At 35.9% G+C, this 19,603-nt stretch overlaps 1 protein-coding gene across 2 annotated transcripts in view; it reads left to right on the top strand.

The window, feature by feature from the left end:
• Positions 1–7,871: 7,871 nt before the first annotated feature.
• The window catches only part of LOC109078809 (rhotekin-like), a 75,392-nt gene continuing 63,660 nt past the window's right edge, over positions 7,872–19,603 (top strand). Inside the window, exon 1 of one of the 2 annotated variants that reach the window (XM_042757343.1) lies at positions 7,872–8,163. In XM_042757343.1, the coding sequence (XP_042613277.1) occupies positions 8,053–8,163 (111 nt within the window). In that variant the 5' untranslated portion in view covers positions 7,872–8,052. The remainder of the gene's footprint in view (positions 8,164–19,603) is intronic. The other variant, XM_042757340.1, reaches the window with a different exon arrangement.

Raw genomic sequence — 19,603 nt, 5'->3', positions numbered from 1 at the left:
GAATATATAGTCACCAAGGATGCACTGGGCGGATCATTGTCTACTATCACTGCAGGGTGTGAGATGTAATGGAATCTGTACCAACCAAGATTTCTTGATGCTTAAAAGGGAAGGACCATACAATCATAGAAACTTCCTCAATCTTTTTAAAAATGCATTTCCTTTTTCCTTTACTTTATAAATAGTACATATAGCCTATAGCCAAGTTGTGCTTTGAACCCCAAAAGACAGAAGACTATGAAAAGTAAAACTCTTATGAACTATATGATTTTCCCCAGATTTTCAGCATTGCAGGCAAGAGGAAAATGTTGCTGGAAAATAAAAATATTAGATATAAAGCAAATTAGAAATAATTAAAAAATGATTATGATGTGACTATACGATGATGCTTGCAGGGCATTGTTTGAGGGGCACTGTGTGCTACAGTTATGAAAACAGTTGTGTGTGTGTGTAGTATCCAGCATCTTTCATCACCTTCAAAAAGCAATTTCCAGTTTGACACTGATGACATAAATCAATTTACTAGCAACTGACAAATCGCTGATGTTTCCGCATTATTTACAACCTTGAAGCTTTGTAACTTCAGATTAGCTTAGCTATTGTGCCACTCCGGTTCCTGGTAATGCCTTCAGCCTGATAGACAAGAATTCTTTGATTACACTTGTCCATTAGAGCAGGATTAATGGCAGATGCATTTGAAAAGCATTTCCGTGAAAGACATCTCTGTATTTATGCTTGAATTGGGCTGCAGAATTTTTCTATGTACAAAAAAAGACCATCATTAGATAGTCATCTGATGATCTCAGACAATGTTAAGCAATGAATCTCACCACTTACGCCCTCGATTTGTGATACCAGACAAAGGTGTGTTTTTACAAGAAACATGAGTAGGCATATTTTAACCACAAAAGAAAAGCTTATGCATAGGCTCTGTATATACAGTAGGTAAACTGTGAAGCCATGGCATATTTCTGCTTGCCACATGCCAGTAACCGTATGCTGATCCATTGCCATGTAAACATGAAGGTCACTGCTGAAAACAATGTTATCTTGGTAAAAAAAAAAAAAAAACCTGGACTCATGCCCAGTATTTCATTGTGTGTATTCTTCATTTGACATATGATGGATTGCTCATTATAAAATTCAAAAGAATTGAAAAGACTGCCATGGAAAATTTATGTGATGCGCCCTGAAAGATCATTTTCTTATTTTTATCTTAATCTTCCATAATGGTTTAATAATTGCATGTTTTAAACACACTGATGCTTATCATCACCTCATAAATATTGAAATGACTCACTTAATGGGTCTTTCTTGACTAGTTTGTCTCTTCTGTTCTCTTCTTCTAACTTCAGTGTTTATTTTAAATGCACAGTAAACTGAAAGTGACCAAGACAGACATCAGGGACTGATAATCTGCCTGATGCTGTGAGGTGTGTCAGATAGGACTCTTAAGAATCACTGGAAACTGATGGGAATAGAAAGCTTGCGAAAAGGGTAGAATGTTTTCCCTGAGTTATTTATATGGTCTTATATAAAAGTAACCTATTTTTAGAACAAACTATTTTGAGGAATGTCCATTTCCTTGTATGTATGTGAAATCCTCCCACACATTTACCTTATAAAAAAGTAACCCACTTTTTTCAACAAACTATTTTGAGTAACAAATTTTCAAGGAAAGTCAGTTTCCTTGTATGTAATATCTAACCAGCTGGTCAACATCTTTTCACAGATCTTTAACAGATCACCGGAGCTGTGCCTGCTTCACATGCGCCACCATTATCCACATTCCAAAGAAACCCAAAATCACAAGACTTAATGACTACAGATCTGTTGCCCTAACATCTGTGGTCATGAAGTCATTTGAGACACTGGTGTTGGCTTATTTGAAGGACATCACTGGACCCTTACTGCCTCCCCCCTGCAGTTTGTAGTTTCTATAGGCAACAGCTAGTGAGACTGGAGAAATTCATGTCAAACAGCCACACCAAATCACTCTGGATCCCTCGCATCCAAGCTGTCTGCTTTTTGAACTTTAGCTGTCTGTCCGGCACTACAGAGCACCGAACACCAGAAAAGCCAGACACAAGAAAAGTTTCTTTCCCCAGGCAATCTACCTCATGAACAGTTAAATGCTCTCCCCACTGTGCAATAAAAATGTGTGCAGTGCCACTTATATTATATAATATAATAAAATATTATATTTATTTGATACCACCCATCTTAGTCCATCCCTACATCTTACTCTACTGTATTCTATTCCATCTATAGCGTACCTGTATATACAATACAAACAAGTCTATTTTGTTATCTATCTATCTATCTATCTATCTATCTATCTATCTATCTGTCTATCTATCCATCCGTCTATCTGTGTGTGTGTGTGTGTGTGTGTGTGTATCTTCTTTCACCTGTGTGTGTGTATTTTATTTATATATCTTTATTTTTTATTATCTGTTGTCTGTTGTTGTCGTCTCTTTGTACTGGAAGCTTCTGTCACCAAATCAAATTCCTTGTATGTGCAAACATACTTGCCAATAAAGCTCTTTCTGACTTCTGGCTAAACCTTTTTGACTTTGTTTCTTTTTCAGAACAGAAAAAGAAAATATGAAAAGAAACCATTTTGGTAACAAAACCATTTCGGCAACCATTTCTCAAAATATCTTCTTTCATGTTCCACAAAAATCACACAGAAAATCAGACAGTCTTGGAAAGACATGAGAATAAGCTAATTATGACTGAATTTTCGTTTTTGAGTAAACTATAACTTTAATATTTCACAAGAATAAAGATTACTTGGTTTAAATGTTTTAATGTGGTTGCATTTATGTAAGAAAAAGAAGAATCCTGTAATTGCATATAATCAGCTCTCAGGAGTACCTTTTTTTGAGCACAGAATGAAAAAAAAAAATTATAAACAAGTTGATTAATTAAATATTTTATAATAATTAAAATAGAAATAGTTTCCATTCTATTAAAAAAAACATAAAACACATACTTTAGTTACTCTGATTTCTCAATATTAACATTTATTATTTAGACAGACACAAAATCAGTCACTTCAGTTTTGCTTTTGCTTTAATTCAGTGGTTAAGCTTTGTTTCCTTGAATATTATAGTGACTTGCCCTATTGTTCAGTTGTGGGAAGTTTTGGTATTCTCATTCATCTGGAATAAATGTGAAAAATGAACAATCCACCATCTAATCTTTCCATACCTCTGCTGTTGTCCTTTTCAAAGTCGATTCACACAATAGATAAGAATAGCAACTAAAACTGACAGTTTATGTCAGCCCTAGTATCAGCATGTGTTTATACAATTTTTATTATTATTATTATTATTAAGTATGCTTGTCCTCCAAAATGTGTAATGATACTCATTCTTTGTAACTTTATTCAGCATAACAACAAATTCACTATAGAGTATACTTGAGCTCTTCCTGGAGCTACTGTTTATTCAGCATAACAACAAATTCAGAGTGTATAAACAAAGAACACAATATGTTAGTGATGAAAATGAAACTTTCAAGGCTGAGAAATGCACACATGAGTGGGATGAGCTCTTCCTGGAGCTACTGTATCCTTCTTTGAAATCATGTGATCAGACAAGCTACTTACGATCAGAAACCTCATTCCTTTGGTCATCATAACTAATTATATAAGTTTACATAACTAATGGCAGGTTTTTGGAATACCAATGGATAACTGTAACTGATTTGTTATGAAACATAACTAAACTGCATCTTTAATACATAGAAGCTGTTTTATAGTACAGTAAATATAAAACAGCTTCTATGTATTAATATCAAATAACTAACTTCTGTATACTTCTTATAATAATCCTGAATCAAAACAAAGTAATATCCTGTTACCATTCTTATGAGTTATATCCTACTTCCTTATTATTGCTGAATCTTTGCTTTCTGGGTATGTTATATAATACTCATCAAACTATGCATGTCATACTTTCACAGTGGGCAATAGTCTTGTTTACTGAGGCTTTTTAAAAAACAAACTTTCTTTTTCTTTTGTCACTTTTTACAATAATAATTTCCTGGTGTTTTGATCTACACACATTATTTTTTATTTCTATTATTATAATAAATGTAAAGGTTAAATGTTTTGGACTACGCAGTTTTTATTAATTTTTATTTCAGTTGAAGTTATTTTAGTACATCAAGTTAAAATGTTGACAACTAACTGAAACTGGTTTTTTTTTTAGCTTTTATTTTAGTTAATGTGTATTTTTTAATGGTTTTAGTTCTAGTTAACTATAATAACCCTGGGTGTAGCAGTCACTATGTGGCAACTTTATATGTAGAGATTTAATAAAGGTTGAAATAAATCATACATTTTAAGATAATGTAGAAAACAAATGTAAATGGGTGACAGTTTAAATTTTGCACCTCAGTGCTTGAATTCAAACAAATTAAGACTGAACAAGAAAGGTAAAACTTGTTAATGCTTTGAACTGTGACAGTTCCGGTTCCAGTAAAAAATAAAAGAAAAAATTAATGATCTGATTATGTAATGGAGTTGTTTGTGCTTTTTAAATGCATTCCTTCATCATGATTCATCATTGTCTGTTACACAAAAGTTTTATGGTTTCAGCACCTGCATGGGGCTGCATTCTATAGCCTACTATAACTGGGTAAAGATTGTGTTCACATGGTGTGAAGTAAGGACAATACTCTCTGTATTACAGTTTAAGATCTTTCAAAATTGTGAATGCCATCACAGATAAAGAGACATACAAAACAGTCAACATCTGTTCTATAATTTTTCACTAAAAGTATGTTCCTTCTATTAAAATCTTATTCTTTGCCATCAAACTTCCTCCTTTTTTCCACAATGAACCTGAAAATGTAAAATGAAAGAGACAAATCACAGTAGCAATATATTTGATAAAAACCATGACATAATACTTCTGTTACAGGGTAGACAAGAGTTCTGGGGCAGGCAGCAAAACAGACAAAACCAGGAGACAGGCTGCGATACAAGACTCGGGTAAAACAGGCTAGATAAAGGTGAGACAAAGACTAAGACTAAGACTAGGAACCAGGCAAACTCGAAATGGCTCTTTTACGTTTCTATCAATAACAGAGCAATAAGCACAAACGATACTCGCCCGGAAGAGCGTGTGAGTCAGGCTTTTGTAGGGTGTGTAATTGGCTGCAGCCTTGTGCGTAATCAGAATTAAACTGTAGGGAGTGAAGTCCAGGGTATAGTGTAACAGTCTGTGTAGTGTGTAATGTGGGGGATAGTCTCAGCCTCAGATGAGACGCCCACAGACCACTGGCTAAACGTCTGATGCATATGGCGCAAAAAAGTGGAAACACTTCAGGAGTTTTGAAGTTGTCGTCAGATTAGTTGAATTCTACAGGATTTCCAGTAGATGTGCATGTCGCGTTCTGTAACGTTCTGCCTGGAAACAAAGATGCCGTGACGGGTTTACAACTGTGACGATGAGCGATGACGATGAACTAAACGCTGGATTTTCAAAAGTTATTTACAATGTTATTTACAATTTGTTATTTACAATGCACAGCTTATCAACTAAACGCTGGATTTTCAAAAGTTGTTATTTACAATTTTATTTACAATGCACAGCATGGTTTTTAATCACATTTTTAGGGGGGACAACCCTCAGATGGGTGGAGTTGTTTCACAATAAACAAACTGAAATTAGCCTACATAGCTTGTGCAATTACATTTATTGAAATTGAACGTTGAAAGATAATATTGATCATGTTATATTCTGTAATGTCAATATAAATCATACACTGCATTTTATGCATGCAACAGCCTGTCACTGGCAGTCCCTTATGAAAAATAACCATGGTTTTACTAAAGTGACCACAGTTCAACTGTAGTATTTGTAGATTCGAATCATGTTTAAACAAAAAACATATTTGAACCATGTGTAAACAAAAATATAACCTATCTGCAAAGTTGCAGCGCTGAAAGTTCAATGCAAACAGAGATATGTTCTTTTAAAATTCTGCCGTGATGTTCAGACGTGCTCTAGAGCGGTCTAGTGAATCACAACACACTGAGCCAGCTGACCAATCTCAGCCCATTGCGTATCTCTGAGGGAGGGGCTTCATAATAATAGGAAATAATCAAGGCCTTTACCAGAGAAGGGACAGATCGGTGTGGAATAAAGGTAAATTATGTGGAAAAATAATGTGATTTTTAAAAAACAAAGCATGAACAGGTTAGACTGCACCCCATAAACACAATCAAGCCTAGAAAAAAAAAACAGTCAACCACCCCTTTAAGTTACAATTAAGGCATATTGAATGTTAAAATGCTTATCAAAAAAAATTTTAAACAAGTAACATAATAAACTAAAAAATTAAAAAATTTAATAAATAAAAATAATATATCACAAATATAAAAATAGATAGATAGCCATATAGATAGATAGATAGATAGATAGATAGATAGATAGATAGATAGATAGATAGATAGATAGATAGATAGATAGATAGATAGATAGATAGATAGATAGATAGATAGATAGATAGATAGATAGGTAGAACTTACACAGTGAAGATTAATTAATTTCACATCTTGTATCTTATTTCAAATGTAGTTTTTTTTAACTCATCACTGAAATTATATTCACAACCATATTACATATCAAAAATGTAAATAACATTAAATACATAGAAGAAAAAAAATTTTTTTCTCGTGTTAGTTTGATATCGACATTGGTGACAAGGATTATGAAAATTCTATTGTATCAAAGATTTTAATATCATAAAAACCTTAAAAGAAAAAATAACTATATTGAGATATATAAGGTTATAGTGATATCAAATCACTCATATCGTGATATAAAATCTCAGTCATATTGCCCACCCCTAAAGTCTGATATTTCATGTTTGCATCATGGTGACAGGCTGAAAGCTCATGTTGTTTTTAAAGAAGATTTATAGTTAATAAAAGTCTACTGGCGTTATACCTTCAGTCATTTTGAATTTGAATTACCTTGACTTTTGAGATTTTCTAAAGGAACTTTCCTTGTATTATTTATGAATTCATAATAAGTATAAGACAAGTTTGTACAATATGTAGTTGTGGTGTTTGCATATTTTCTGCAAAGATATTTCTGCCTACATCATGTTGACAACTTAATGTGTGCTGCACTTGGAATAGAATGTTCTTTAACTAAAGAGTTAATAAAGAAAAAGTAACTTGAATCATGTTGTAGTTACATTTTTAGGTTGACTAGTTAAAAATCGTAAAAAAAAAAAAAAAAAAAAAAAAAAAGAGAATCGGTCAAACTTTCTGGAAAAATTTAGATTTTAATTTTTTGCAAAATTGCCCGGCCCTACTTTCAGAGTGTCTACCGGTGTAACAGTAAAAATATTGCCTTTCATAATTTTCCCAAAGACCCTGGCAGGTAATTATTCACAAAAGTGTAAAAATATTGTGTGTTTTGGAGTGGGACGTAGCGCTTTCTTATGCACCTGCCCCTGCAACTGACATTAATATAAGACAATACTGCAAAAACTATTTATTGTCAAGCTGTTATATTCCTGTTATATATTTATTTTCCAACATTCATAATTTGTCTGTCATTAATTTAATTTCATATGATGTTATTAATTGAGTGTTTATAATGCTAACACTTGAACTTAAAATATTTTCAACCAACCGAAACTGACATGGATTCTAGAGAGCAAAAGATTTTGTGAAAAAAGCTAAAACTTAAAAAAAAATACAATAAAATTAACTCTTCAAAGCACCTCATTATCAATAGTCCATTCTTGTTATGTTGATATACGTCTTTTTCGTCCAACAGAGGACGCTGTTTTACCTGGCTTACAATCTCCGAAAGTAGGCGAGAACAGTGAGCGCAGCAGAGAATGTTGTAGTTTTGTAACAGACCTTAACGGGAGGGACGTCATCGGATTTACATGAACGCGACTGTGACAGTGATCCGATGCAACGTGGAGCGTCTCCAAACCAAACTGCGGCTTGCTCTCGGGTCTATGAGAATAAACAGCGTTGCTTGGGAGTAAAGGGTCAACTTAAAGTCGTGAATGTTTTGCCGAAATCAGACAGCGAGAGCGACGATCGCTCGGGGCTCCGCGCTGGAGATGGAGATCCGTCGTGGAAAGTTCAGACAAAGTGTTTTAATGGAGACCCCGCAGGTAAATCAGGCTCCTGTGATCATTGTGTCCAGAGGCTCAGCTCAGTCGGTCGTGTGCTCTGTTTTACACTGGTATAATATTAATGATATTTATTGTGGGGTGTTTATCTTAAGTCAAATCGTGGTTTAAGCTTTTTATTTTTAAAGATTATAGAAATTGACATATCAAAAAGAAAAAAAATTTGCAAAGACGAAATCCATTGGGAAAAGTACATTATCAAAAAGAAAAATAAAATATCATTGTGGGCGTGGACACGAGTAGTTAATAACGGGACACGCATTTCACAAGCAAAATATGGTTGTCCAGATTGGGCGTGAAGTCAAAGTGTCTATAGGTGTGGAACTTTCCTGAGAGTGTTAACATTTAAAATTAAAATTATAGTGAAGTAAATAAGAGTGAAGACATTTTGTTTTAAATTCGAAAAACACTTGGCTGCCAAAATCAAGTCAGTTACGTAACCAACACGCAGGAAGCCATTTAATAAATTTTTAATCCCTATGATTTGACCCTCATGTTTTTTTGTTCTTTTTTTTCTTTGAAGAGGGGGAAAAAAATATCTCCTCTCCATAATATAATACCTGACTATCTTATCATTCACCCAACCATAGTAACATGATCTTATCAAACACTGCAGTAGATCCCTTGCATTTTCTAAGGGGAAAGTGCTCCATGGCATCTGTATATGATTATCCCAGAGTAGGTAGAGTTAAAAGAGAACTATGTCTAACCCCTTATTATTTTTATACGATGCCTGCTGTGGTGAGATGGAAGGAGCATGGTTGGTTCAGAGTGTGGCTGTTGGATGCGTAGAAGTCCCAGTGGCAGCTCTGAATCCCTTGTATAGCTTGGGACCATAGTCTTCATTATGCTGTGGTGACTATATTTTTACAGTTTAGTTGTGCAGGAGGATTTATATCCATGTCAAAAATGAAGTTGATTCGACTTTTTGGGATTTTAAATCATATGCACATCTTGTCCAGATTGAACAGGAAAAACACATGGACTGTGTCACAGCTTTCAGCTCAGTTTTGGTTAATAGCAGTGGTTCTCATCCAAGGGGCTGGAGCTAGGGGGCAAACGTGCAAAGGGGCCCAAGATGACTTAAAATTATTAAAAATAAGACATAATAAACTTTAAAATAAAAAAAATAAAGATATTTCTTATTTTATTTTACTCCCTTGACACCTGTTTGTTTCCTTTAAAGAACCATGATTCCACTGTCGTGGAAAACCTGGATATATGATATATGAGTGTGATTTCTATACTTGGAAAAATGATGTAGATTAATCAAATCTTAAAACTTCACGGGCATTTATAATGAAAATATATTTGACTAATGCCAAGCTCTAAAATAAATATTAAAAATAGTGAATAATAATAATAAAAAAAAGTCATGTAAATTTATTGGTTAAAAAGAGTGAGATTTTGTTTTCATTTAAGTATTATAAAATTACTATCAGACTTTGAAGTGGAATGGAAAGTTCATCCAAAAAATGAATATTCTTCTCACAACATATAACACACACACTTATAAAAATATATAATATTTTAAAAAAAAAAAAAAAGGAGGTTGTTTAAATCTTGAACTGCTTGTAATCAGAGTTTACATATATCTCCTTTGCTGATAAGATCAGTATCATTTAGGCACCAAATGCACTTTCTATTTCAGTCCCTCATTCAAGATGTATGTGATTTCACTCAAGTCATTGTGTGCTTTGCTGAAAAGCCTTTAAGATGCCCAGTAGTTCCCCAGTGACATCATATTACCCCCCTCTAGACTGGATGAGATGTATTCTACTGTTTGATGTCTTTAACGTGGTCGCTGATTGGAAATCAATATGGCTTAATTACAGTCTTTTTAATGAGATCTTTTTACCTTTGCACACACAGAGACAGGTGACCTGATTGAACTGTACAATATCTTGCCCCAGTTTGTGTGTGAAGGGACAGGTGAAGCAATTATATTGAGTGGTAGAAAGAAAGTAGATTGCTGGCTCAGTTAAGCAGACTTAAAAAGCAGTAATGGAAAAATTGGCACACAGACCTTGTGTAATGCCTTTGTTTAATTCCAAGTCTGCAGCAGATGCACTTTTTTTTTTTTTTTTAATTGCAACTGCAGCGACTGCTGCGCAATGCAAAAACATAAAACTTTTCAGTTGTGCTCTGTCATGCCAGTTGTCATCTAAAACACACTATCATTTTTAGATTTGCATAGTTTGCATACGTTCTTTTGGTTTGCTTACAGCATGGTCCATTAAAACCACAGTGCCACCGAGGGACTCCGAGGAAGTTAAAAGAGATGTAGTTTACACACCACCAGACACACCCTTCCACCCACACTGTCTGCTTCTTTCCTGACTGAATTCTGCTTAATTCACTTTGTACTGGATTCTCCAAGATGACTGCTCAGTATTATTGACGCTGCCAAGAAAAAAATGTACCTACATTGGTGTCCTTATTAACTACATTTTCCTCCAGCAGGCAAAGTTTGCTTGTTTGCACAGTCTGAGCTGCTGTTTTTTTGAGACTGATTCTTTATTTTTATGGTAATGTTTTTTCAATTGACGGGCTCCCCTGCGTATTTGCTTTGAGCACTTGACCATATACTCTGACTCTTCCTTAGGGAAGAAAGGATGTTCAATACTTATAGTAAGATTTTTTAAAATTCCTTTCATTCGACAAGGACACATTAAACTGATAAAAATGTCAGTAAAGATATTTGTAATATAACAAAAGATTTATTTTTCAAATACAACCCAAATTCCAGAAAGGTTGGGATGTTTTGTAAAATGCAATAAAAAATGCAATAAAATCAAGAATCTGTGATTTGTTATCTGTGATTTGTTAACTTTTATTTTATGGACAAAAGTAAAAAAAAAAAAAAATTCCAAAGTTTTCCCTCACCAACTTAAATGTATTTTGTAAATATAAACAAATTTAGATTTTGATGGCAGACTCCAAAAAGGTTGGGACAGAGGCAAAATAAAAGTGAAAAAAAAAGTGAAAGTGAAAGTGACGTGACATACAGCCAAGTGACCCATACTCGGAATTCGTGCTCTGCTTTTAACCCATCCAAAGTGCACACACAGCAGTGAACACACACACACACCGTGAACACACACACCCGGAGCAGTGGGCAGCCATTTATGCTGCGGCAAACAGGGAGCAGTTGGGGGTTTAGTGCCTTGCTCAAGGGCACCTCAGTCGTGGTGGTGGGGGGGTGAAGAGAGCACTGTACATTCACTCCCCCCACCTACAATTCCTGCCGGCCCGAGACTCAAACTCACAACCCTTGGATTGCAAGTCCGACTCTCTAACCATTAGGCCACAACCTTCCTATAAAGGTTATAGAATATCCAGATTGAACTGTTTTGAAACAGTTCACATGTACCTCTTTAGCTGAAGGTTGTAAAGAAATTCCATTTATATACGTGACCCTGGAGCACAAAAACAGTCATAAGTCACTGGGGTATATTTGTAGCAATAGCCAAAAATACATTGTATGGGTCAAAATTATAGATTTTCTTTTATACCAAAAGACATTAAGTAAAGATCATGTTCCATGAAGATATTTCGTAAATTTCCTACTGTAAATATATCAAAACTTTTAATTAGTAAGATGCAAAACAAAAATTAAAAAAAGAACTTCATTTTGACAACTTTAAAGGCGATTTTCTCAATATTTCGATTTTTTCGCAACCTCAGATTCCAGATTTTCAAATGGTTGTATCTCGGCCAAATACTGTCCTATCATAACATAAATGAAAAGCTTATTTATTCAGCTTTCAGATGATGTATAAATCATCAACCCTTATGACTGGTTTTGTGGTCCAAGGTCACATATTTTACTTTTACTAGGATTTTAAAGGTCACATATTATACTTGTTTGGTGCCTTTTGCCATGTTGAGAAAAAGACTGCAAATGCAAAAACTTCCCCTTCAGTATGTTAGCAGAACCGCCAGGCCCCAGAGAACAATGGGAAATCTTTCAACACTGAGGCCCAAACAGGAGCACATGCTTTTGGATTTAAAAGATGGGTTCTCTTGGTCCCTGGCAGAAAGCCCTGTTAAAAGAGGAACCAGAGAGGAGGATAACGCTCTCATCCATGCTCTTTTTAGTTAGTATGCCAGGCACTCTTGAACTGTGAGAGCTGGGAAGTTCTGTATATAAAAGAGAGGGGATGTTTGAGATTCGGTTACATCAGATTTTTTTAATCTGCTTTGTTTTGCTGTGAATTGTTTTGAACTAAACCCACAGCAGAACCCAATAAGCATATTGGCAAAAAATTAAAATTCTATTAATGAGTACAACATCCTGTGATTGCGTTGCGCAAGAAATGTTACAGAGACCATAAAGGTGAGCATTGGAAACACGGCATACATAACTTTCCTGTGTTATATTTGACAAAAAAAAAAAAAATCCCATTCCTAGTCTTACTTTGCTGCAAATTCATATTTCTATTAACCACAAGAGAATATATCAGTTTATTCCCACTTTCAGTGGGTGAATGCCCCACAATATTTGTCAGGTAATTGAAAAATCTTCCTTGAAATGCTCAAGGGATAACAACACACAGGGCCAGTTTTACATGCACATGCAGTGCATGTTAACAAATGAGTTCATTCACACCAGGAGCAGGAGCGCCGTGTGAGCAGCACTGAAGCAATGGTTTTCCATGCAAAGTCTATTTTTGCTGCACTGCTCCACTCAAGTGACAGCACAAGTATGTCAGAAAAGAAAATCAATGAAAAAAAAAAAAGAAAAATCAAAAAATAACATAACAAGAAGTTTATAATTATTTCTAAAAAAAAAAATAAAAAATCAAAAAAAAAAAAGAATGAATCAAAAATATGTATAGAAGATTTACCCATTTAAACTTGTTTTAATTATTCAGTTTGGGTGAAAGTACGGTGTAATATATATTGATATATACACTATAAACCGCACTTCTATATTGATGTACTGTATGACTGAAATTACATGATCAGAGCTGTTTTTGTTGTTTACCATTTACATGCGAATTCCCGTGTTAACATGCACATCCCCATGTTAAACAACTTTCAAGACTTTAAAACGTTCAAGTTTATAACTGACTAACTTCTAAAAAAAAATGTATAGTTGTCTTTGTAAAGAAATATGTAGCTTTGGAACTGCTGCTGTGACAAATGCTTCCAATGGGAATCTGCAGCTGCAGTGATGATGTAGTTACGCTGATGCGAAGCTCAAGCTTGCGGTGTGAAACAGGCGTAAGGTTTAGATTGGCTTCGGGAAACTTTAAAATAACTTACCTGTAATGGAGGATGGTATCGTTCCTTGTTTCTTAGGAATGTACTAGACGAGATCCCGGAGTAGTTAGATTTAATCTTTAGAAGTGGTCAACCCCAGTGGTGCTCCGTTGCTGCGCAGGCCTGAGAGAATGAATGAGCAGACAGAGACCAACTACCAAAGCATTCTCAGCTTTATTAAGGAAGATAGGATATATTTATACAAGCAATATCAGCCTGGATGTCTCAGGCGTCCAATCAAAGTACTCAGGAGTTATTACCTTATATGGATAGCAAGAAACTTAATTGTTAGTTATAGGAAATAATAAGATGCGTAATAATAAGTAAGATTGTTAACGTGTTTCTATCAAGATGTCATGGGGTGGTTTAAGTTCCTCACGCAAAACAACAGCACAGAGAATGTGAAAAGCGAAAGTACATGATGTACATCTGCCTAAGAGAAAAGAACAGAGTGTGAAGCCTTGAAATAATATTGACATTTAGTTACGTAACGTAGATACAGCTACTGTAATGATAGAAATTCAATAACAGTAAAGTATGCATAATTACATGCAATTAAGTTAAACCTTATAGTAATTAATTAATGTTACAAACAAGAAAAAATAAGTTGGATCGATATCTGGTTGTATGTTAGTGTTGAAAAAAAGGGTCACACTCAGGATGTTTGGGGTCTCAGGAGACCCCACATTGAAATGAATGGAAATTTGTCAAGTAAAATCACTACATCAGCCACAATACAGAACACATATACAGAGAAATGAAGTGGCAACACTTTCACTGCTTAAATGCTGTCTCACACACACACACACACACACACACACACACACACACACACACACACACACACACACACACACACACACACCACCCCTCCAAAATCACTCATAGCAATCAATGGGAGAAATTGGTTTCTTTTACAGAATTTGTCAAAATGTCAGTTACAATGCACAAAACACACAAAAAATGAAGGAGTGAAACCACAAAATAACCACAATGGATGAAATATGTCCCCCGCCCACACACACTCCCTCCCAAACCAAAATGACGGCTTGACACCACAACACATCCATGATGGAGAACCAATGTAAACACACACACACAAAAACACACACTGGTATTCCTGTAATTATGGGACATTCCATAGGCGTAATAGCTTTTCTACTCTACAAACTGTATTTGTTTTCCTTACCCTGACCCTGCCTTTAAACCTACCCCTCACAAAAAACTATATAGGCATTTTCAGATTTTCAAAACCATTCATTTTGAATGATTTATAAACTTGTTTCCTCATGGGGACCAAAACTTTCCCCACAAGGTCAACATTTACTGGTATTATCCCTGTTGGAGACATTTGTTCCCCATAACATAGGGAATACGAGGTACACACACACATACACCTATACACACACACATATAACACCATGTTCAGGTTTGACTGTAATAATGTCATAATTTCAAAAATGATACTCAATAACAGTATTATTATGATACTCAATAACAGACATTATAAAATCATTATTATAACAATAAAAATGATTTTATAATGTCTCAACATAAATCTAAATAAAAAACTTGTGAAATGATGTGTGGAAATGGCAAATGATACATTGAGTAATGCTCAAGCCATCTGGTTTCTGTAGTTGAAATTTCACGTTATTTTAATTTAAAAGTGCATGTTTTCAAGTAGTTTGCAGCAATTTTCCATTAAACCATGGTACACTAGCCCTGTTATCTCCATTAGTGAAAGTGAACACACAAAAGAATATATCAATATATTCCCCCTTTAATTAGGTGACTGCCCCAGAATATTTGTCACAGGTGTCAGGTGCATTCACACCGGGAGCAGGAGCAGCACGTGAGTGTCAAACAGGAGTGTCGTGTAAGTAGCACTGAAACAATGGTTTTGCCGCAGAGTGGCTGCACTGCTCAACTCAATTAAAGTGACAACACACTTTTGATGAACAAAATACTGTAAATATGAATTCACACAAAAAGTGCTAAATGCCTGGAATAAGCATGTCTAGTGAAGAATTTGGAGTATGTCAGAAAAGAAAATGAAGATTCGAAAATAACTTGTTTAGGGGTGGTTTAAGTTACGCATGCAAAACAACAGCACAGAGAATGTGAAAAGAGAAAGTACATGATGTGCATTTGCCTAAGAGAAAAGAACAGCGTGTGAAGCCTTGAAATAATATTGACATTTCGTTACATAATGTAGATGCAGCTAATGTAATAATAGAAATGTAATAACAGTAAATTATGCATAATTACATGCAATTAAGTCAAACACTAATCAAAACCCTATAGTAACTAATTAATGTTATAAACAAAAAATTGTCAGAGTAATTGATGGAACCCACGTCTGAATTATTGCACCGTCAGAAGACTAGTATGCTTATGTAAATAGAAGGAGGAACTGAAAATATACTGCGCCTCAAAACTCAAACCTGGTCTAAAGTCTGGCTCAATGTTTTTTCTTTCTTATTTAAAGAGCGCGTTAGTATAGGCGACTCCACAACGCACGCACACACTGCTTATTACACACACAAGGACGCACAGCAGCACACAAACATGCCAAATATTAAAAATTAAGGATTACAATGTAAAATAATATTATTGTGTAGGCTACATAAATCTAAAAATTCCTACATGTCATAATGGATAGTCATCACATGTATCAGAATTAGGCTACCTATTTGCTTGCGCACGAGCATCTCCGTTTCATCTTGAAGACGCGTTCTGTCTTGCGAATTCCGCTGTGTAAATAGCAAATCCGTCATGGCACAAGTGCAAGTGGCTCTTAATGGGAATGGGAGATGACACTCTGATTGGTTTATTGCATGTTATGCCCAAAAAACACCTATTACTCATTAAGAGAATAGGGACAACCCGTTTAGACCATGTGCCCGGGTGCGCCAACCATTTTCCCGTCGTTAAACTAGCAAAAGTGGATTCGGACACGCCCTGAGTGCACCTGCGCAGTGTGCTTTAGACCAGCGGTTCTCAATTCCAGTCCTCTCACCCCACTGCTCTGCACATTTTGTATGTCTTTATTTGTTAACACACCTGATTCAGATAATCAGCTCGATAGAAGTGAGCTCCGTGCATGAACTGTGTTCCGATTGACATGGTCTCTACACAGTGTTCATTGCTCCCTAGTCCCTGAGCAGGGGAAATCTGTTGAAGTTTACCTCACTTCAGAACATTCATTCACGGATTTGCGCTACGCAACGTCTTCACACATGGACAAGTGTGACATCATATACCTCTGTAAAAAAATACAATTTAAATTCACGTCTCACACACTTCAATGCACTTTGAATGGGACATATATGTTTGCTTCAAACTGGAATCATGGCGGAATATCCTGTGATGTCCACTTCGCAGGTCACGTACGTTCAAATAGAACAAACGTCTGAAGCGATAAGAGAGACATACAAAATGTGCAGTGCAGGGGGTCGCGAGGACTGGAATTGAGAACCGCTGCTTTAGACCATGCGCTTAGATCGTTAAAATAGGGCCCTATGTTGTTAACAGAAGTCTCAGGGTTAAACACATCTATTTCACATGGTAATTCTTTAAGAATATGCAGGCGGCTGTCTCTAGATGGATGGGTGCTAGGAGATTCAGGTAAGGAGCAGCTAGTCTTTCTACCTATGGTGGAGTAAGAGGCTGCATTATAGTCATAAGTGAAGCCAGGACTCAGCACTAATTTTCTGGTAACTCTGTCCCTGTGAAAGATTATTCACCAGGGGGTCCCTTACAGCTGAACCAGTGGAGTGGGTATGCACCCTCTGTGGTTCAGGTTGCTTATGGGGGAGTTGTCTGAATTTCTCCAATACACTCATTCATTTTCCTATTACTTCACATCTTTGTTCTGCACTGCCATCTTTGTCTGCCAACACAGATGTTCTAGCTGTATCCTCAGCTCATACTCTAATCAGTGGTTCCCTATGCTGAATTTGGGTAACGTTTGAGGTAGAAGGCTGTTGCTTGAGCAGATCACAAGTCTTGCGTTCTATTTCTTGTTGCCTTTTCTGCTCAGAAATTTCAAAAATAGCTGACCTTAACTCAGCATTGTTCAGTTTAGTACTTACTGCACTTAATCTCTCTGTCTGTACTGACATAATTATGGGAATGGGTCAACTCTGTTTGCAGAGTGGCCACTGCAGTTTTCAGCTTTTTCAGCTCTGCTTCCTGGCTTTTTGTCTCTGAAGACAATCTACATATTTGAGCTCTTAACTTTAAGTTGTCTCTTCACAGATCAGCCAGCTCAATTTTGCGTTCCTGAAATGTTAATCCCTATCTTCGTCCTGTTCATGGGCAAAGGATAATTTCTCTATGGCCTGGTTTGGTTAGATAGGCCAGTTTAGTGCTAGGCTGGACAGAGGCTTTATAAGTGAAGCGCCCTTTAAGGGCTGGCTCACTGCTTCAATGGTCATATCAGCCATCTTTATTTTATATATCAGCAACAATACTCAGGTAGTTTGTGGCATTTAAACTATGCTCAGTTGGCACTAAGGGGCCCAAAGTGTGCCAAGAAAATATCCCTCACACCATTATACCACCACCACCCGCCTGAACCATTGAGACAAGGCAGGATGGATCCATGCTTTCATGTGCTTTACGCCAAATTCTGACCCTACCATCTGAATGTCGTAGCAGAAATCGAGACTCATCAGACCAGGCAATGTTTTCCCAATATTCTGTTGTCCAATTGACAATAGAATTGTAGCCTCTGTTTCCTGTTCTTAGCTGACAGGAGTGGCACCCGGTGTGGTGCTGTAGCCTATATGCTTCAAGGTTTGACGTGTTGTGCGTTCAGATATAATATTTCTATACTTTCTATCATCTCTTACCAGTTTGCCCATTCTCCTCTGACATCGACAAGGCATTTTCGTCCACACAACTGCTGCTCACTGGATATTTTATCTATTTCTGGCTATTCTCTGTAAACCCTAGAGATGGTTGTGCCCAGTAGATCCCAGTAGACCAGCAGTTTTTGAAATACTCAGACCAGCCTGTCTGGCACCAACAACCATTCCATGTTTAAAGTCACTTAAATCCCCTTTCTTCCCCATTCTGATGCTCGGTTTGAACTTCATCAAGTCGTCTTCACCACATCTAGATGCCTAAATGCATTGAGTTGCTGCTATGACTGGCTGATTAGCAATTTGTGTTACCAAGCAATTGAATAGGTGTACCTAATAAAGTGGCTGGTGAGTGTATATATACTTGTGTGTGTGTGTGTGTGTGTGTGTGTGTGTATATATATACATATATACTGTATATATAATAAACACACCACTTTTATTAGTTAGCTCTTAAAGTTCACCATGAATGTAAGCAGCTCTGAACTTCTAATACAATGAATGTCACACACAGACAAAGGGTGTGAATTCTAGCGCTCGTCTATAATTTGTCAGAGGGTGTCACCCTTACCTGACAGGCTCACATAAAAATTTTAGAACACTATGATAGACTTAGATGGTGGGAACCCTATTATATATTTCTAGTGGCAAATAATTATAATCAACAATTACACCTTGTACTAACAAAAAAAATTGACATAATATTTGCAAGCTCTATGCTGCAATAAAATCCCAATGATATACACCACAACCAATCCTATTCATAAATAGTATCAAGGAGTTGAGCAGGGAAACTCTCAGTCAGGCTTCGAGGGAGCCACTGTTGTTATGCAATTGGTTTCTGACTCAGTGAAAGAACTTAGTTTCCTGCTAAAGTTATTTCTATTGTTATCTTTTAGTGTATTGACTTGTGCATATAAAACAGAAGGCTCATGTCAAAGTTAGCACTCCCAGGGACTCCAATTAAATGTAGTGATTTATGCTTTAGTGTATAGTGTAGTGATAGTTACTCGCGTCACCAATGATGTTATGATATTTGGATCATGTGTCAGGTGTGGTTATGAGTACATCACATAAGAAAGATTGGTGGGATCTCTAACTTGTAGAACCTCTTTCTGTATCATCAACACAAGGAAGACACAAGTGTAATAAAATAGATTTTATTAACAAAGATAGACAAGAGTAATCAACAACTACTAAGTGAATACCATAAATGAAAAAGGAATAAAGTGCATAAGATGCATAAAATGCAAGTGATTATGTTGGGTGTTGCAATGTCAGAG

The sequence above is a fragment of the Cyprinus carpio genome, chromosome A5 (genome assembly GCF_018340385.1).
Source record: "Cyprinus carpio isolate SPL01 chromosome A5, ASM1834038v1, whole genome shotgun sequence".
NCBI lineage: Eukaryota > Metazoa > Chordata > Actinopteri > Cypriniformes > Cyprinidae > Cyprinus > Cyprinus carpio.
Note: the sequence above shows the minus strand (reverse complement) of the source record. Positions and strands in the feature narration are given on the sequence as shown.